The sequence below is a fragment of the Microtus pennsylvanicus genome, chromosome 1, assembly GCF_037038515.1.
Source record: "Microtus pennsylvanicus isolate mMicPen1 chromosome 1, mMicPen1.hap1, whole genome shotgun sequence".
Lineage (NCBI taxonomy): Eukaryota > Metazoa > Chordata > Mammalia > Rodentia > Cricetidae > Microtus > Microtus pennsylvanicus.
In genome coordinates, this window is record NC_134579.1 from 13,579,122 (window position 1) to 13,600,686 (window position 21,565).

At 36.2% G+C, this 21,565-nt stretch overlaps 1 protein-coding gene and 1 pseudogene across 25 annotated transcripts in view; one reads left to right on the forward strand and one right to left on the reverse strand.

Moving 5' to 3' along the window:
* The window catches only part of Robo2 (roundabout guidance receptor 2), a 1,494,745-nt gene that overhangs the window by 134,828 nt on the left and 1,338,352 nt on the right, over positions 1-21,565 (reverse strand). For all 25 annotated transcript variants that reach the window (XM_075955346.1, XM_075956172.1, XM_075954892.1 and 22 more), the window contains one exon: positions 10,022-10,160. In XM_075955346.1, the coding sequence (XP_075811461.1) occupies positions 10,022-10,160 (139 nt within the window). The remainder of the gene's footprint in view (positions 1-10,021; positions 10,161-21,565) is intronic.
* LOC142837061 (mortality factor 4-like protein 1 pseudogene) lies at positions 17,870-18,775 on the forward strand (annotated as a pseudogene).

The window sequence follows — 21,565 nt, forward strand, 5'->3', positions numbered from 1 at the left end:
ATAGGTCTAGGCAAATAGCTTCTACATTGGCTCTTCCTGTTCCTCAAGCCCAAATAGGAAATGGAAAAGGATCAATACCTCTAGACTCTGTTCAAGTGTATGGGCTTAGGAAAATTCAAAAATCCAAAGTCCATTGTAGTAGTATGTCTTGAAATATTTATTGTCATTATGTAAATGCTGACACATTTAAAAAGATAATAATATTTATTGCCTAGAGTTATAATAACAATAATCAAGTTGAATCAAGTAAATGTCAAATCTATGTTTAAGTGATAAGAGTATAAGCAAAATTTATTATTCTCATTATTATATTTTATGAGAAAGAAAAATGCAATAAAACAGTTTTAATCTTTACTGGGATTTTTCTATAAGGGTCCATGTAAGCAGTATCAACAAAAATTCTTCATGCTCATTGTTGTTTCTTTCACAGGACCTGCACACATCCTCACAAACAAACATGAAAATAGAAAGGAAACTGATTGGGAGGAGGCAAAGGATGAGTAGGGTTGTAGAAAGAAAAGAGGGTGAATATGATCTTTATATGTTATATACACATATGAAATTTGTAAAGGAAAAAAATAATCATAAAAAGAAACAAGCAATAGAAAGACCAATTCTGAATTTAAGTTGCCCAAATTTATACAGAAATTGGGAAAATTGTATACAAGACATAAATACTAGTAGCTGTTGCATGTTAGAATTGCAGGTACTTTCATTTTTGTATATTCATTAATGTCATCTTTCTTACTGTTTTGTTTTTGAAGGAAACAGTAGCACCCTACTTCCCCAGTTGTTTATAGCTTTTGCCATAAAGTTTTAATATTTATGGATTTAAAAGTATCACCGAAAACATCCCATTGAACTTCCATATTTCAAGAGGTGGTTGCTTCTGTTCATACATGAGTTGTGAATTGTTCACAAAGGTGATTTGAAATACGACAAATTATCATCTCCTGAAAATCTACATTTCAGCCTTGTTTAATGACTCAAATTACATAAAATAGTAGTAGAAACAAGTAAGAAATATCTATTAAAAAAGAAAAAACCTAGTGCCTTTTGTCCCAGCACTCAGGAGGCAGAGGCAGGTACATGTCTGTGAGTTCAAGCCTAGCCTGGTCTACAGAACAGGTTCCAGGACAGCCAAGGTGACACAAAGAAACCCTGTCTTGAAAATAACAAATCATTCAAGTGATTCTAACCATATATTGCCTTTTAAAGACTTGTGTTAAAATACTTAATTGAACAATGTTCTTTTAAAATGTTATTTACAGTGAAGAAAATAACACAGACACCTGGGAAAGTGTTTCTACTAGAAAATATCGATTACTTGTAGTACTGAGTATTTCCTTTTGAGCCACGGTCACTATCTAGTCTTGGCTAGGGCCCTCGTCTTGCTACCCCCATTTCCCATGTCAGCCTGTCTAAAGGCTCTGATGTGTCATACTTTGATAGAAGAAGCACACCTACTGTGGCTTCCATGATGGCTGATACCCACATGCCAGTGACAGGTGGCACTCAGACAGAGCCTATTGCTCTGAGAACTGGCACCTGGTCTTGGCTCAACTCACATAAAGCACAAGAGCTGCCAGTTAATGGGCATCGGGGCTTCTCTTGACTTCAGTGCACTTCATATCCGGAGTTTGTTCCAGCTTGGAAGTTGACGGCTGGCCAAAAGAAAGATTGGATGCCAGGTTCAGCCTTGGTCCTATGCTGGGATTCTCAACAGATGGGCTAGCTTGGTCACAGGACCAGGCACCATGATCCCCCACCCTAGATAGCAATTAGTTTTATGTTGACAGTAACTATTAGCACCTATTTGATGAAAACACAGGAAAAGTTCCATCCTGGCAACAATGGAAGCTTCCAATTAATCCAGTATGTAAACAAAATATTGGGCTTCATAATCTTCCAAGAAGATTATGTGCACTGTTCCAAGTTTAAGTTTACTATGTAGTCAAATAGTTGTGTGTAGCTTTAGAAACTTCTCCAAAAATTACCTCAAGTGTTTCAGCATAAAATATATGTACATATCTACTGTATTTATAAATTTAAATCAATTCCCTGGTTTTATACACAATTTAAAATTTTAATTGGGTGGAGTTCATGAACAAGTACTGACCCCCAAAATATGAAAACTAGCTTAGAATACTGATATAATTTTCTGAAGAGTCTAAGCTTATTTCTATCGCTAATATGAATAGATGATGTCGAACACTAAATTACCGTAAATATGTGTTTCTCTATCTCAAATGAGAGTTATTCTATGCTGTGACCGCAACACTTAAACTGACAGCATTGCTGTTAGAAAGAAGCTTTTAGTAACACTTATGGTACCTGGCAACTTCTCTTAAGTCTTCTCAAGGGAGCATCACCATTCCCATTACAGGCATAAAAGCAGCAGTTCAGTGGAACACCAGGAATATGGTGATCCCAACTTAAAATCTGAAGTAACTAGAGCTGGAACCCAATACTGGAGGAGGTGTAACTTCCCAGACATAGAAGAAAACAGCTAGTGATTTCCAGGCCTGGAAAACTGGCTGGTCATATTTACCAGTGAGTCTGTATTCATTCAAAACAATGGTGGTATCTGTTAAATAAGCAATACCCAAAATTTCTGTAGATATTGTTTAGACAGATAAAAGAGAACATGAAATTAACACAAACTGGATGTTCCTTATTTTTCATCATTAAACCTCCCCTCCTGAACTCAATAAATGGTACTGATAGCACTTCCTGCATTTGCCCCCATAGAGGATTTACAGTGCTTTGCAATAATTAAATTATTTCATAACCTTTCAGTTAGAACATGCCAAAGCAGAGGGGAATCACTAACCATATCACTCTCTTGTTCTATATCATCAGGGTGTAAAATACACGGTTTAAATAACTTCTCCAAGATCATATTGCTTCCTAGTGGTAAACAAATATGTCAAACATCCTTGTTAGAAGATAGAGGTAGAGGCAGAGAAACACAATCAAACAGTGGCCAAACAAGGCCTTCAAACCAACAGCCTGGACAATAGACTACACACTTACTATGCTGGTGATATTTGCACAAAAACATTCCATAATAATTGCCCTTGCAATTATGGGTAAAATACTTATTTAACACCAAAGACAATTTTGATTTGCACTTTTCCTTGTTTATCTGGCTCCTGGGGACAGATGCCGTTTTGGACAATGATTGATATACATTGTTTTTCACATGTTCTTAGTATTCCTTTTCTTTTTCTAAAAGTGTCTTAACTGACCAGTCTCCACTAGCCAATCTAATCCAAGTGGGTATTTATCAGGAGCACAAATTGTCACATGTCCTTGAGGTACACACTGAACAGGAGAACAACAGATCTCCACAGCAGGGTAGCTGACCGCCTGTTCAGCATCTACTCCCTGCATCCGAGGAGCACGCGTTCTAAACAATAGCGCTTCCAGACAATTAATACAGGAGCATTTTCCAGGGCTAACTTAAAGAGCCACTTTGTTCAAAATTGCACAAAAGGGCGGTTGTAAGTGGGTCTATTCAGGTCCTCTCCTGAAAGAATCATCTATTTCTGTGAATCTCATATTCCATGGACCTGAGAACTCTGCAAAGTCTCACTTAAAATAGACTTCAGAAACGGAACTTGACAGTGGGCTGAGGAAAATTGATAGAATTTTGTACTATATTTCTTAAAATGCTTATTCTGTAGGCCCTTTTCTGTTTTATGAAATATTCATGAATTACCTACAGTATAGGGAAGCCATCAACTGCATTTAGAAGTGGCAGTCATACATAAGAATGTAAATGGCATATTTTATTTCTTTTTTTTTCCCCACAGGAAAGCTATTATGAACGTTCCATTCTACCATAGATTCTGACTGAGGAAGTTAGTGTCACTGTAGAGTTAGTTGAGAAAAATAAATAAATAGGGAACAAAATTTGTGGCGCTAACTACTGGTGGCATAATGAAAATCATATGCAGGATGAAATATACTGAATGATCAATTTACATTATTTTGCTAACAACTTGAAACACAGACTGTGCTTTAATGTTTGGAGATGAGATCTTAATTAGGATAATCTCCCTTCTTTTTGCCCAAATTTTAAGGGGCTCTTTAAATTCTCCATCCTACGATGAGATTGGATAGAACATCCCAGGAAATGCTTGTCAGTTTTGTCCTTATTTCTTTGTTCATAAGCATGTAATATTTGCTCCTTTGATGGCTTACGATATACTCATAGAGTTTGCAGCACATGAATTTTTGATGTCCTCTTTTTGATAGTCTCTTTATCTTATAGTGTGAGATGACACAGGCTGGTGCACTGCCCTGTTCATTACAATTTCTAGCAACTTCTACTACATAAAATACTTGTGAAAACATATATTAAAGCATTTGATCATCAAAGAATATTAATAAGCACAAGGGTCTAGGGTCACTTGACATATGGGGATGCGGCACTGAGGAAAAAGAGTTCTACCTCAGCTTTATGTCTTTGATGTATTCAGTATGTAAATGGTTGTCCCTACTGCCTTGTCTCATTAACCTACGATTCAAAGAAGACAAAAACCACCCCTTGCACTTGGCGTTAAAGAATTACTTTTGGAACTGCTGATGAGAACTGAGAACTTACAGTTTCTACATAAATTATTCAGCTGAAAATGTGTTATTAGAAATTAAAACCATTACATACTCAAGAACATTTCGTTTTTCAATCTCATTCTTTTTATTCATGTGTAAAAATCTTGTCTTTAAAATCTAAGAAATTAGTCAGGTGTGTTTGTACTTGCCTGCTGAGTGACTGAACTGAGGGCCTCCGGAAAAGCAACCACCAAGCCATCTTTCTGGCCTTATAGTATTGTTTTTATTCAACTCATTATTGGAGCCCTCTTAAAAAACATACACTGATGATTTTATAGTTACCAAAAAGAGTAAGATTTTTTCCTCCTGTTATTCAGCTGTGATCTAGTGTCTTCAGATGTTTCTCCAAAATATCACTACACTCTGCTAATCAGACACAATGCAGGATATCTTTTCAGTTTGACTCCCTGGAAATGATCACATTAAATATCATTTCTCTGTTTGGGCATAGGATTGTTGTTAGACTTTCCATGTTTCCTATGTCAATAAGACATTTTAGTTATAAAAACAATAATAATAATAATAATAATAATAATATTTCAATTCCACAAAAAGTATTATTAATATCATTAAAGTTATTTATAGAGAAAACTCTGGACCCTAAAGCTAAACAAAATAAATGGATGTTGTTATAATTTTAAAATACTCTGGCTAGGATGAATGAAGCTAAAGCAAAAACACTCCCTAAATTCATCTTTCCCACTGAAAGGTTGGCACAGATAGTTTCTTCCGTGTTGAAGGTTCATGTAGCTACTATAGCATTTCATCAATTTAAGCATGAATTAAAAAGCTTTTCTTGGCATCGAAAGAAAAAGAGTCACATATTGCTTACATAGTAATTACATGCTACACAACTGTCCTACAACCACGACACAGCCTATATTCGGATTTCATTAAACATCAGGTGAAATGGCTGTCATCCACTACACCAATTCCATATAGGAGAACAATGGTCATCTCCCTCATCTGAAACCTAAATATGTAATGGAATCAATGTTGATGATTTAGTCTATAACTTGCTGAAAATCATTACTGTTATCCTTCCCCAAGTAGAGAGGTCTCCTTGCCTTTCATGTTCAAGTAAGACGTATGCTAATAGGCACAAATCAAGACTGAATAAGCTTCTTTGAAATAGCATTAGAGTCTGAGAAGTGTAGAAAAAGTGCCTGGCTTCCATCAGGATAAGATAATTATTCATCAATTTGCATGTTGAGATTCTCTTACATAATGATTTAAAGCTAACACTTTCATTTGTCTGAGGTATTAGAAATATTTAACTAGTCAAACAAGTACTGTAATAGTATAGTCCCAGGAGCAAGAAACTAGAGGCCAGAAATATGGAAACATTTTGAAAAGAACGATAAAAGTTTTCTCAAATTTTAACTGTACCTCTTGAAAATGTAGTTTATATAGTACTGCTTGATTTTTTACAAGTTACCTCAACTTTATAGCAAATGACTTTTACAAGACTTGGAAAATAGCAGAGACACTAAAGTTGTCATATTTATCACTTAACACATAATAAATTGGGATAATAAAACTATTCTTAAATTATGTATTAGTTTCTTAATTTAAATAAAGACATATTAAAATTCAATATAGTCTCAGAACTTTCTAGCATGTATTTTTATGTCAACTTGATTTTACTTAATTATAGTACACATATATGAAAGCAAAAATATAAATTAATTAAAACATACAAAGTTAACATACAAAATAAAAATGAAATTTTAAAAAAATTCAACAAAACCAAGGCAGGCATAGTGTCTGCTGTAGTCTGTCACCCAGCACTTGGAAGACTCAGAGAGGTCTAGGGTGCACATCAAAACTGTCTCAACAAGTTATGGGATAGGCTAACAGTCTGTGTCTTTAACTCATGAGCCTCTGATACAATGTAATGAGATGATATGGCCTTCTTCATTAATCAAACAAACAAAATAATCAAATGAAAAACAGACAAACAAAAGCATACAACCAGTATACCAATACCCATGTAAAAACGACATGTCAATACAGCTTTGAATATTCTGTGGGATATCCGACTAGTATTTCTCTACAAGAATACAAGCCTGGCAATTCTAAAAAGCACTGTGAACCTGTCAAAGACCAAAGATAATTGGGAAACATTCAATTAAACTCCAAAGTCTATGATTCTCAATTAAATACATATCCTCAATTAGTCTCTTGAGCAGAAAAATACAATAATAAAAATGGATCAAATCTAAAAACTGTTTAGCCTGTATTTAATTATTTCAACATCTTTCATTAGGTATGAAAAATATTTCATAGATGTTAAAAATGTAAAAAAGTAGATTCAAGATGTACAGACAACACTGTATAAATTTTGTTACTTTTAAAAAATCAAAATATCCCTAAATTAAAAGACAATTTTAAAAATTACTGTAGGAGCCAGCCATGATAAGCTAAGTAGAAACAGAAAAAAAAAGTTCTTTGTTTCCAACCATTATCACCTGCCAGAGTAGGACTAAGCCATTGATAAGTTTAAAGGAGCTCTGAATCTCAGTAGTTTACCCTGAAGCAACACCTGGTTGCAGGAACAACCACAAACTGAGATTAGCCCAGCACCATGCAAGAACAGACCATCCAAAGAAAATGCCTAATGTTCCAGCTGGTGTAGATAGGACCACCTGCCAGCACACTCACCAGGACACCCCTAGACAAATGTCATCCAATCAGGGGTCTTGAACACCAGAAACCCCCCACCTCCACCTTAATACTATAAAAAAAACAACTCTAACTGAGCCCGGGGCTCTCTCTTTATCCTAATATGTTGGACATGCGGAGACCGAGTTTGCAAACTTGCATAAAATAAAGGCTCTTATATTTTTGGTTGTGAGCCTAGCCTTTAACGGCTGAGCCATATGCACTCTCAAAGCTAAAGTACTTTTACCTTATCATGACTTATTCTGTACACCTCATGATGTTTGCATACATTGACAATGCAGTATGTGTGTATTTATTTTAGTGCCTTAATATGTTTTTGATGTGGTATTTTGCTAATGGTTAAATGAACTGTTCTCTTAAAGATAAAATGCTGTTTGTTGAAAGGATCTGTTAGTTTACACTTGTTATAAAGTAGTACATGTGAAAAAAAAAAAAAAAAAAAAAAAAAAAAATAAAGGCTCTTTGCTTTTACATATGGGACTTGGTCTCCTTGTTGGTTTTGTGGGGACTTCATGGATCTGGACATAACAATTACAGAATTTTTAGAGTCTCAACAATTTGGGATTTTGTTGTTGTTGTTGTTGTGTTTGTTTGTTTGTTTTGAGACAAGGTCCCTCTATGCAGCTCTGGCTGTCCTGTGAGTCACTATGTAGACCAGGCTGGCCTCAAAATCAGAGACCTGTTTGCCTCTGCTGTCAAGGTGTGCACTGCCATACCCAGTTACAGCACCAGTTATTTAAAATGAATCATTGTTAATATTAATATCTTTTTTTTAAAAAAAAAGATTTTTTTTTATTTATTATCTATACAACATTCCTTCCATGTATGCTTGCATGCCAGAAGAGGGCACCACATCTCATTATAGATGGCTGTGAGCTACCATGTAGTTGCTGGGAATTGAACTCAGGACCTCTGGAAGAGCAGTCAGTGCTTTTAACCTCTGAGCCATTTCTCCAGCCCTAATATTATTTTCTTTAACTTCTGTTAGCATTTAGAAATATTTGTAGTTTGATCTCTAATTGGATGACTACTCATACTATTCATATTGATGTGGATAGCAGCAATCTATTTATGTAACCCCACCTTTGTATGTGAGTGTGTTGGTCGGGTGTCTGGTTCATAGGAAATCTTGGCTATAATTCTTAGGTGCTGGCTAACTTACTCTAAATTTTTTTCTTACTTTTGTTTGTTTGTTTGTTTGGCAGACATTTCAGTGACTTAAATCTTACACTGCAGTGTAGACTTTTTGGTTGCCCAGGAATTGCACCTGTGTGCACATCTCTGTATCCATGACTAGAGTACACGTTAGCATATGTTACCATACCCAGACTTTTCTCTTGCATTCCTAAAGAGAAGTCATTTCCTTGTGTTTTCAAGGCAAGTTCTTTCTCCAGCCCTCTAGAATTTGTCCTTGATTTTCTGATGAAGGAGCATGAGGACCCTAATAGTTACCAGACTGGTAAATAGTGACATTTATTTATAGGCAGATATCTGATAGCAAAGTAACAAAAACAAAGAATTGACTTCCTGTGTTATTTAACTATTTGATTTGTGCTTATTTAGCCAGTTTGTTAAATAACTAAATTGAGATTTGCAACAGATGCATAACTATAGATTGCAAAGAAGCTCTCAATACTATTTAAATGCCTGGTCTATTTAAATCCAGTGTTGCTGAGGATATGAATTTAGAAGGAAGGTATACTTCATAGCCTTACAGGGTTCAAAATTGAGATGTTAAAGTTAATGTGCAAATTTAGCAGAGTTTCTTCAGTGGCAGAAAATGTATATAAAAAGCATTCAGCTTCTGTAAAGGCATGTTCAACTTTAAGCTGTTGAACGAAATCAAGTACCTCTAGAATTCCTGCTAAACCCTTGAAAAGCTACAGACTTTGCAATCTTCTGCAGACAATGATTGTATAGGTGTGTCGGCTATGATGTCAGTGGGTTGAAATAAGGGGAAGGCAAGGGAAACAGAAAAAGAAATAGTACTTTATAGAAAGAGCAAAGCAGACCGGCTTATTTGATAACAGATAAAAAGGCATTCATTTGTTTATTTATTTTGTCTCTATCTATCACTTGGATGAAGACTTGGTCTACCACACCTGCTTGGAAAGGTCTTTAACAGACAGAAAAAAATAGAGAATACAATCAAATTATTTTTCTAAAAGATGATAAGCAATTTTGGATGCTTTGGAGATGGTGCAGTGGAGACAGTGGGATTGGGAAACGAAGAATGAAAGAGCTGGAGGACCTTTCTCCAACTGAGGGCCAGAAACTCCCTGAGCACAGCCTCCTGGGAGCTCATCTTCTTGAGCAGCCTCAGTTTGTTGCTCTGTGTTTCAAATAAGTCCCTAAAGCCAGCTGTACCAGCAGCCTTTTGCCAAGATACTCTTGGCATTCGGGGAAGCCATTGCACGTTAAAGATCATAGAAACAGGGCACACAATGAGGGACAGTCAGGGAGCCGTTAACAAAGGTACAAATAGCCCTGAGAAAGATAATACCTCAGGAATATGTGGTATTTGGTCATGAAAGGTAGAGTGAATGATCAGGCTGCAATGTGGATTTCCATTAAATGAGTGACATTGTAAGTGTAAAAGAGTGTGATATGCATACAGTAGGTATATCACCAAAAATAACAATCACATGTCTGAAAGCTAATCAAGATGTAAGGGTTTTTCCTGGTGGAACCACGAATGGTGGGGATCCAAACATACCTTCCCCTTGGCAAATCTGCATCATCCTTCTTCCACCTCACAGTTGGCTGTGGATCTCCCTGGACCTGACAACGGAATTCCACTGCCTCTTCTTCTAGCACCACCTGGTTAATTGGCCTCCTGAGAAATGTGGGTCGTTCTTCGGGAGAAAAAAAGGAAAAAGACACAATGTAGTAAATGTGAAAAAATCATCAAAAAAAACAAAAGATGTGTAGTTTATACATAATACACACATACTTACTTCTGTCTCTCACCTATATCAGATAATGACTTAGAAACCTAATATAATTAACCTGAAATACTTTTTTGAACATAAGAATCAATATGGTTTCTGTACAAGACTGTGTAACTTCCTGTTAAAGATATGAAGTTGATATTCAGTGAATTCCTAAACCAAAATAGGTGAAACTTACCTTTTTTTAAAAAAAGAAAAGACAAAAAAAAAACCCTCTAAATTATAAACAGGGAGTTTAAGATGATTCCTCTATTATCGTTGTTCAGAGTGGAAAAGTAAAAGATAAAGCTGATGATAAATAATAATAAAAATAATGAATATTCATGAGGGAGCCATCAATAACATTCCAGGAAAATGCTACTTCCAGAAATATTCTTTACCATTTCTCACTTGCTACACTACTTTATAAAGATCCAATACATTTATCAATAATTTAATCCATATATTGAAAGCTATCAAACACTGTTAGAATATAATGTTTTTATTTTACTAATTATTTACTACTCTACATAATTCTTTCCAGTATTATCCTTTAGTGCTTCAGTCTTTGAAGTCTATATTTTGAATTATACTCTAGCACTTCTCTATCTAAGAGGAAAATGCATTCCTAATTTCAAGGGTCTCACCATCAAAAAGATATAGCAGACAAGATATAGTTTTCTCCCTCCAAACAATTACATACCTGTCTAGTGTCTGTCTGTTCAGCTAATGGCTGACTACAGGAAAATGTATGTCTTAAGTTTTATGAACATAGGTCTCAAAATCATATATCAAATCCAAGTTTGATACTTATTGAAGTAGAAAATGAACTTGAAAGACAGGAGAGTTTCAAGGAGGGGGAAGGAATAACAAAGTGAATATGGCCGAATGGCTATGGCTAGCCATATCACATAGATAGAAATGATAGAAACACATTAGGCAGGAAAATTTTTGAACTCATTCACTTAAAATAACACACTAAAAACACAGGATGCAAATGGACATTTTTATTGACTACATTGAGATCAATATTCATGAAAGAATTGCGAAACTGTAAAGGAAAGTTGTTTTTTTTTTCCTTAAGAAAGACAATGATCGCTGGCATTTAGCAGGCTGAGAATGATACCTCTCCACAGAGAAGTGGACAGTAGAAAAGGCAAGGAGCTATAAAGCCCAGTATTTGTAGTCTGCAACTCCCAAATTTAAAACTATAAAAAGGCAGGTAGAATTTTATCTTACAAGGTTTATTTACTTATGTGTTTGTTTATATCTTATTGTTATATTTTATGTATATGAGGTTTGTGACTGAATGTATGTCTGTACACATCACATGTCCTCCAAAAAGGCCAGTATAAAGTGTCAATTCTCCTGAGACTAGAGATATGCACAGATGGTTGTGAGCCATTGTGTAGGTGACAGGAATCAAACTCAGGTCCTCTGGAAGAACAGAGTCTTCTTGACCATTGATCCATTGCTCCAGTCTATAATCATGGAAAATTTAAAATGCAGAACATACAAGCAACTTAGACTAGATGTTTTGCTTCCAAAGAGTATATGTAGGGAGAATTAATTAGCAATAAAATATCCTGCCTAAACAACAAAACAAATGTACAAGTTAGAATGATTTATTTTTTTTCCTTTGTATGTAGGGTGTATTTATGTGTACAAACATATGTGTGGAAGAATGTGCATGATAGGAACATGTGAAGGACCAAGGTTCATGTTGGAAATTACTCTTTACAGTTCTTCCAACTTATTGATGGTAGGCACAATTTCTTTCTTTTTATTGACTACTTGGGAATTCCACGTAATGGACCCATTTCGCACTCATGTCCTAGTACCCCTTGGTCTGCACCCCTCATCCTTGTGATTTCCTTTCCCCACCTGACACCCCCCAAAACAAAGAAAACACACAGACACACTCACACATGTGTCCAATTTGTGTTGCCCATACACTCATTGGAGTATGGTCAAATTCCCAATGGCAAGCCCCTTAAAAACCTTAATCCCCACTCGCACCCCTGCCAGAAGCCATCAGTTTTGGATGGCTACACTTCAGCATTCACAGTTTTTAAGTTCTGTGGAATAACTCTCTTGTACACTATAAAGATTTGACACCTAAATTGGTTTAATAAAACACTGATTGGCCAGAAGTCAGACAGGAAGTTTAGGTGAGGTGACCAAGCTAAAGATGATGGGAAGGAGAAGGGCGAACTTAGAAGTCCTCAGCCAGAGACAGGAGATTAACACACCATGCTAATAAAGGTACCGCTGTGTGGCAGAACATAAGTAAGCAATATGGGACAACTTCAAATATAAGGCTAGTTAGGAATAAGCCTGTGGTGTGGGACAAATGTCTATATTCTGTCGATTATATTTCAAAGAAATGCTGATTGGCCAGTAGAAAGGCAGGAAGTATAGCAGGGACAACCAGACAGAAAGTAGAGGGGGATCAATGAGAACAGGAGAATTCTGGGAAGAGGATAACTCATTCCTCCACAGTCCTGGCCCAGACACATGAGAAGCAAGATGTGACTGCCTCGCTGAAAAAGGTACCAAGCCATGTGGCTAACATATACTAGAATAATGGGCTAATAAAGTTATAAGAGTTAATAAGAAGCCTGAGCTAATGGGCTGATCAGTTTATAACTAATGTAGACCTCTGTGCAATTTCTTTGGGACTTAATGATTGCAGAAACCAGGCAGGACAGAAACTCTGTCAACAAGCCTGAGCTATTATCTGAGCATTTATAAATAATATTATGTCTCTTTGTGGTAATTTGGAAGCAGCTGCTTGGCAGGGAGTGGGTGGTCGGAACAGAAAACATCCAGCTACATTTAAGAGTTCTTTTGATAGTTTCCTCTCTAGGTTGTTACTTTTGGGGGGCTGGAATAGGGGAGTAGGGGTTGTCACAGAAGTTTTCTATGTGTCTCTTTCTCAATTGTGAATAAGCAGTCATCAACAGCACTGCAAAACTAGCTTCCTTTCAGTACAGCTTCTTAATCAAACTCAAGGGTCAAGGCTATGGCTAATCTGTCTGTCATTGCTAGAATTAAAGTCTCCAAGCATATAGGCCTTTATGTGGATCTGGGGATCTCTAAGCACTGAACCATCTCCCTAGCCTCAGCATTTTCCTTTTAAATGGTGAGAGCAATGTATTTTAAGCATAATGATGCTGTGTTTTGTTTCAGCAGTAAGCAGACAATAGGATTAGTACATCTCTACAAGTGTTTCAAATGTTAATAGTAAATTAGCATAGGAAGTGAGTTGGGCATTTCCTATGCTGTTTGATGCTTTCATCCAGAGCCTGTATTAACCCCCTGCCAACAGAGAGGAAACCACTAATAACATCACTTGAGGCTGAAAATTGATATTTTGAGAGGAGACCTCTTCTGTTCCTCTGATGTTAATGGGGGTATTGTGCCATACCTGGCCTATGGAGGAACAAACCATAGCTGTATTTTCGATCATTAGGCAAATGTGAATGTGGCCTCTCCTACCCCACGCTCCAAGCTGAATGGATTGTAAATAACCAGCAGCTTTGTTTCATCAAGAAGATGGTGAGAGATGAAGCTAATCATAGAGGGAGGGCCGTGGATGTGAAGGGCATGTGCAATAGCTCAAGGAAGATGGCAGATTGACTGAAGGAGAACTGCTGCTGGGCTCTTATATCTCGTAGCAGAACCCTCTAAAAACTAAATGCCAAGGATTGCACCGGCAGATCTGTGAAAGGTCAAGCCAAAGAGGAAAATGGTTACTGAGTAAAATTATTTCACTATAAACTGGTAGAGATTCTAAAGTTTTAATAAAGGTGGTAGACTTAAGAGATTTAAAATGAATTTTCCATCAGATGAGCAGAGGGATTTTTAACAAATTGCACATACTGGTAAATACATTGTGTGTTTGTGAGTGTGAATTCTTGTGCGAAAATGATCTTTGCATGCTTAAGTCATTGTAAGTAAACTTCCCATTCCTTGAAGTCAACCTAACTTTGTATCAATAGTTAAATGAAGTTATATATGCAACAGTAAAGGAAAATAGACACAAATAAGGTACTATTTGTAGCTACAGCACTTAAATTAAACAAGCAAACATTCACCAGGACACCCTAGACAAATGTCAGCCAATCAGGGGTCCTGAACCTTAGAAATCACTCACCCCCACTTTTGCTGCTATAAAACCCTAACTCTAACTGAGCTCTCTGATTGTTCCAATATGTTGGATACACTGAGAGACCGAGTTTGCAAACTTGTATAAAATAAAGGTTCTTTGCATTTACATATGGGACTCGGTATTGTTGGTTTCTGGGGGACTTTGTGGATCTGGGCATAATGGTATACAAATATTAAAAGTCTGATATTGGACACTGAGATGGTTCAGCAGTTAAGAGCACTGCCTGCTCTTCCAAAGGTAATGCATGGTGGCTCACAACCATCTGTAATGAGATCGGGTGCTCTCTTGAGGAATAGACCTGGTCAGTTGTCCTCATCAACTTAAACTATAAAACCCAACATGGATAAGTTCAATAGAACTGCCATATACAGGATGTCCATGTGTGCTTTCACACTGCCAGGGCATAAACTTGATTTCATTTTATTCACAATACAATTCTTTTGACAGGAAAAGAAATGGAGTTCAAGAATAATGGGAATGAAAGTTACTTGTATCTACGGCATAGGGAGATAGGTTTTCATTTCAGTATCTCAGTTTGCCTTCTTTCCTATGATAATAGGTTTTCATTTCAGTATCTCAGTTTGCCTTCCTTCCTATGATATAATTTAACAACTTATTGCTATATTGGACTTTGTTTACAAATTTAGAAGGTATTACTCTGAGAAGTTCCATAGCAATATTCAAACACACATTTCTAATCTGCATTATTCATTATCCTAATTGTAATATATTAATTTTTTAATACCCTCTTTCTGATTTGTGATACAAATAATTGTCTATGGAAAGAATGAATAAAAACTGCAGGCTTCATTAACATGGTATATATTCAAAATATTTGGGGAAGAAATCCTTTTTTTCTTCTATTAATTGTATTTTATTTTCTGGAAATTCATAAAACAGAAACATGAATATTAAAACTAACAAATTGTATTTAAAATGGAAAATGTATTTCAGATGTTTTACATTGGTTTTTGCTACTGTTATCAAAGTAACCCCTCTTTAGATACAAACTACAAAGCTAAATATAAGTGTCTAAGGTTTCTCTTTTTGTACTAAAATCATAGAAAAAAAAGGAAAGTCAGGGGAGTGAGAGTAAGTTGATAATAGAACAATCTAGAGAATCTACTGAGAGACAAGAATCACATCCAATATCCGCTAATGTCCACAGAGATTATACCCAGGAAGCTCTGGACAATTGAAATAAACAAGTGTGGAAATCTTGATCCATTGAACAAGCCAACTTAATTTTAAGACATGTCGAAATGAGGCTACTGATTTTTTTTCCATGGTATCCCCTTATGTCTGACCACTTATTGAAAAGGCAGAGGCACAAACCTCTAGGGCCATCTGTGGACGGCTTATCAATTAGATTCCAGTCCCCCTAAGTCAGCCGATCCCTAATTATATAACTATGCCGTGATCAGAGGCAACTTCTTTGTCAAAGCAATTAACTTTTTTTTTTCCATGAGATTAACTGGATTTGAATCACCTGCATAACTTTCTTGCAAGGTTAATCTCTCTGGAGATAACTGTTTTTTGCCATTCTATAGACTACAGCTCTCAAATAGCCCTGTCAAGCTAGTTACAAATCAGCATGGTAGAAATCCCAACTTTACATGCAGCCATAACCAAATCTAATGTCCTGTCTTACTACAGACAAGTCAACCTTAGTCAGGGAGAGAAATATTCAACTTTACACTATACCACTAATTCAATAGGTGTTTGACTAATCTTTTCTTCTTTTTATGCTACAGAGAAGAAATTAAGTACACAGTTTAAACATTCTCCCTTTCAACAGTATGTAGTCTTTGAGAGTGGCTGTAACTGTAATTGCCAAGGACTGTGACATGGCAGTTATTTCCTGGATGACCTTAGCAATTTTAAGGTAAAATTCCCTTGAGATTGTAAAAGCAGTACTGTGGCTATAATTGCATAGGTGGGGTTGTTTAAGTCCTATAAGAAGAAACTATGTAATAAAAGGACATTAGAGCTAACTACTGCTTGTAAACCTTGCCTTGCCTTTATCTGTCCTAGCAGAAACTGCCTTGGTGCAGTGCCTATAAAGTAAGGAAGTCATCAGATGGTTAGCTTCACAGGTCTCCTTTGACTTTACAGTGTATGTCTAAAGGGACGGAAGCTTGATAACCATTGAATGCTATTACTGTGACCTTCCACAAACCTTGGTGATAATGGTCTGGCAACCTGGATGCGGTCACATAAATTCTGACTGAATTAATTTAGTTTTGACAATAATTTTATTCTTGGAAGTAAAGACCAACATAGATAAAATTTGGAGGAGACAATTCTTCTCTCATCAAGTTTTAAAAACAATATTTAATGTTATTCTTGATAATAGACTATGAAGCGTGATTACAGAATATGCCCCTGTGAAAAAATTTTATCACTTCCTGAAGCATTAAAATAGATTTTAAAATATAGTAGGTACTTGAGAAATATTCACAAGTACTACATTGCTTCTACTAATCAGGATGATTTATTCAAAATATCATTTGAATTCTTACCTAAAATCTGCAGCATGGATAGATATTGCTTTTTATATTTTTATTTTTATAAGCATAAGTGTTTTGCCTGCATGGGTATCTGTGTACCATGTGTACCTGATGCCTGTGGAGGCCAAGGGAGGCTGTCAGATCCCCTGAGACTGGAGTTACAGATAGTTGTAAACTGACATATGGGTACTGGAAATCAAACCCAAGTTCTCTAGAAGAGCAATCAATACTCTTAAGCCTGGAGCCATCCCACCAGCCACAAGACAATGATATTTCTTAAGGTTTTTGAGATAGCATTATTTTTAACTTTATCTATGTGTACTTTAGCTCCTTTCAACATATGAGCCAATTTTCTCAACTAGAGTCTTAAAAAGCACATCACAAGCCCATGTCTCAGTCCTCATTCTTCATGAAAAGGCTAGTTGCTAGTAGTTAAACACTAACTGAAAATCACCAGGAGAGAAAGTTTATGATATACTTTTAATGGATGGAAACGAAATATGGATGGATGTCAATACATGATATGCTATTTGAAGAAAGCCTTCTCCATAAAATCAGAACAATGGGCAGAAGAGCAAGTCTGTGGAAAGGAATTATGAATAAGGAGAGGTAAATTAATACCACAAAGAAACATTTATAATTCAAACAGTGTTATTAGAATTGAGGGACACAGAGCCGGCATAATGGTACCTGCCTGCCATACCCAAATCAGAAGGCAGGGATGGGAGAATTGTGAATCTGAAGACAGCTTGAGGCATAGCACAAGACCATGTCTCCAAAGAAAAAGAAGCAAACTCTGTGTCAGAAAGAAACACATGAAGCAAACACAGATTACTATCAATAGGAAAAACAGAATAGGAAAGATCCAGAAATATAATATGCAATTCATTAAATACATGTTTCACAAAGTCAGGTTGGTGGCAGACAGAGGAGGCAGCAATCATTTATAAATGGTGCCTAAGCAGGACCGGAAGCCCAAATTCCGGGAGGGCGAGTGAGTGCTGTGCTTTCATGGGCCTCTTCTCTATGAAGCAAAGTGTGTAAAGGTTGCCATAAAGGACAAACAAGTGAAACACTTTATCCATTACAGTGGTTGGAATAATAATTGGTATGAATGGATTCCAGAAAGCAGAGCACTCAAATACATGGACACCAGCTTGCAGAACACAGTGAGAGCCTTCAAAAGGCCAATCAGAAACAAATGCAGATGGCTGCACCAGGAAAGAAGACATCTTGTCCGCAGCAGAAAAATGTTGAAGTGAAAACAAAGAAGAACAAACAGAAAACACCTGGAAATGGAGATGGTGGCAGTACCAGTGAGACACCTCAGCTTCCTAGGAAGAAAAGAGCTCAGGAAGATCCTACCGTTGAAAATGAAGAAATATTTATGAACAGAGTTGAGATTAAAGAATCCTGAAGAGCTGAAACCATGACTTGTTGATGGGTGTGACTTGATCATCACACAAAACAGCTTTGTTATATTCCTGCCAAGAAGAATATGGATTCAATTTTGGAGGATTATGCAAATTACAAGAAATCTCAAGGAAATCCAGATAAAGAATATGGTATCAATGAGGTTGTAGCAGGACAAAGGAGTACTTCAGTGTAACACTGGGCACTCAGCTGCCTTATGAATTTGAGAGACCACAGTTTGCTGAAGTTCTTGAAGATCTTCCTGATGCACCCATGTCCCACATGTATGGAGTACCACACTTACTGAGATTATTTGTGCGAATTGGAGCAATAAGAATAGCCTTGATTTATGACTATGATATTATTATGATTTCCTTCAATACCTGGTGAAGAACTCTGCAACTTTGTTCAGTGCCAGTGATTGCCATCAGAAAGCTGTGTGAGGGGCATTCTCTCTCTCACTTGTGCTTGGATCTCTGCAAACAGTTTGGTTCTTCTTCCTTCTCTTATACAAATGATGTACTTTGAAGACCCATTAGTGTGTAACAGAATTGATAGTTGTTTTCTGTTTGATTTTAAACTGATGTGTGATTTTCCTCTGTATGTTGTGATTGCCATAGATAAATAAAGGAACAGCTCTGGACCTATAGCAAGGCAGAACTTAGGTAGGCAGGAAAAACTAAACTGAAGGCAGAGTCAGAGAGAAGCCGTGTAGCCCTGCTGAACACAGACGCCAGAACTTTCCGTGGTAAGCCACAGCCACTTGGCAATATACAGATTACTAGAAATGGGTTAAATTAAGATATAAGTGTTACCCAATAAAAAGCTAGAGCTGATGCTCCAAGCAGTAATTTAAATAATATAGTTTCTGTGTGCTGAGCTGATGAGCAGCCGGGAACCAACAAGCAGCCTCCTCCAACATTAAACAGAGAAAATAAAAGGAGTCACTGCTCCTTTTTTCTTTCTTTTTCATTTCAAAGTTTCTACCAGTGTATTCAGCAATGGGCAGCAGAGGGACACGCTGGAGAGTGTTTTATTGCCTAGTTGACAAAGCTGCTTTTGAATGCTGGTGGTTCTGTTCCTTTGACACTACGTACTTTAAAGGTTCACTTCAGTGTATATAATTGAACACCCATCCATCTGTGCATTATTTTTTTTGTAATGGTGCTTAAAAAGCCCATCCTTTGCAAGTCATCAATATTGTTTTTTAGGCATTTTATCTTTGCTTAATTGTTAAAAAGTGGTGGCTTGTTTCATGAGTTTTGTATGTGTGTCTAATGCATGTTTTAACATGATAGCTGCAATGTATCTGTAGCTACAATTTTATGAAAAAAGTTTTTCAGATATTCAAATAATTCTTTCCTTTAAATTTAAAAAAAAATACATGATTTACCGGAGCCAAACAGAAAGTCCAATAAAATGAATAGAGTTGTTTTGGTTGACAGATCTCTGGTTTGATTTTTTTTTTTTTTGACTAGCATATAAATAAACAAGGTTGTGGATGAGTAACCAATCAAGGCATATACTTGCAATGTGTCAGAAGAGTGAGAAATGAGATAAGGACACACTGCAAAGAGTTTTGGAGGGAAAAAAGTAAATCAAAAGACCCAACTATATGCAAAGGTATGCCAATACAGTCATAGTAGAATTCTCTAGAGGATGCAAGGGGGCTAAATAACTTTGGAGAGGCACTTTCAATGGTCACAGAAAATTAAAGAATTTTGACACTATGATTTTGTAACTTAGATTTCACATAGAGTAAAGGAATATGAATTTGGGATGTGCCCTGAGCTCCAGGCAAGCAGAAAGCAGTGGATAAATACTTGCATAATCAGGACGTAAAGAAACACATACAGGATATTAGGCATTAGGCATACAGAATCTAACATCAAAGCAAGGGAGGAGAATATCAGGGTTGGAAATTCTAAAGTAGACCTGAGTGCACAGAGTTTGTGATCTCCAGGACAGCTATAATAGGGGAGCACATACTGCTGAGTTATGAAAAATAGAATGTAAGCTTTACCAGTTTGAAACAAGCATAGTTTCAAAACAGAAAATGAATCACAATATCATAACATTTAGTTCATTGGTCATAATATTTACATGGTTGAAAATAACACAAAACATTTTATTTGCCCATGTGTAAACAAGTGTTTAAGTATGTGCATGTACATGCTTATATTTGTGGGCACCAGACTACCCATGGGACACACATAGAATTCTGAGGAAACTTTGAGTGCCAGTTCTCATAACCCATTTTGTTTGAGACAAGATACATCAGGCTAGCTGGCCTGGATGCTCCAATGTCTCTGCTTTCTATCTTGCTGTAGAGAGATTGGAGATGTGATCTACTATGCCTGTTTTACCTACATTTTGGGGATTTGAAATCAGATTCATATGTTTATATGATAATTCTTGTTCACTGAGACATCACTCTAGCCATGCAAATTTCAATATCAATAGCACAAATGATTCTAAAAAGAGTATACTAAAAAGAGATAGATAAAAGTTCAAGGCCAGCTTGGACTAAAAGAGCTAGTTGCAAGACAGGCTCCAATTTCTTATTTTTTAAAATAGAATATAGAATGGTGTCATAATGAATATCTAAAATATATACTAGAAAAACATGTTTAAAATATTAAAATGAATACCCAAAAAGGGAGGGGAGAACAAAATAAACTTTTAAAAGTAATTAACAAAGAAATAATGTGTATATGCATGTGTGTGCATGTGTATATGTGTATGTATGCATACATGTATTTGTGTACATCCATGCACATGTGAAGGATTCTTAAGGAAGCTGGTAAGCAAAATATTTCAGTATTTTGGTATTTAATACCTATGATATATATTGAAATTGCAGGGTACAAAACTGATTTTGTGTATTGTTTAGACACACTTAAAATCATTTAGAAAACATATGCTTTATTTTTAGCTTTTTTTAATAAACAGTTTTTGGCCTATAGATTGCATGCTTCAATCCTAGTTTCTCTGAGCATGTTTAGGCCCTTTAAAGATTAACATATGCATTAATTATCTAGAGTGGAAAGTAGTGATGTTCTTTATGAAATGTCTGGAGTTTGTTACAGATGACAGAGTCATTTCAGACTAGAATACTACATTCTGATTTTTAAATTTAATAATGGGCACACTCTGACTTTTAGACTTGATAATGCACACTTGAGGAGGAGGTTATCTCATACACAGAACATGATTGCTGAGAAACAAATAGA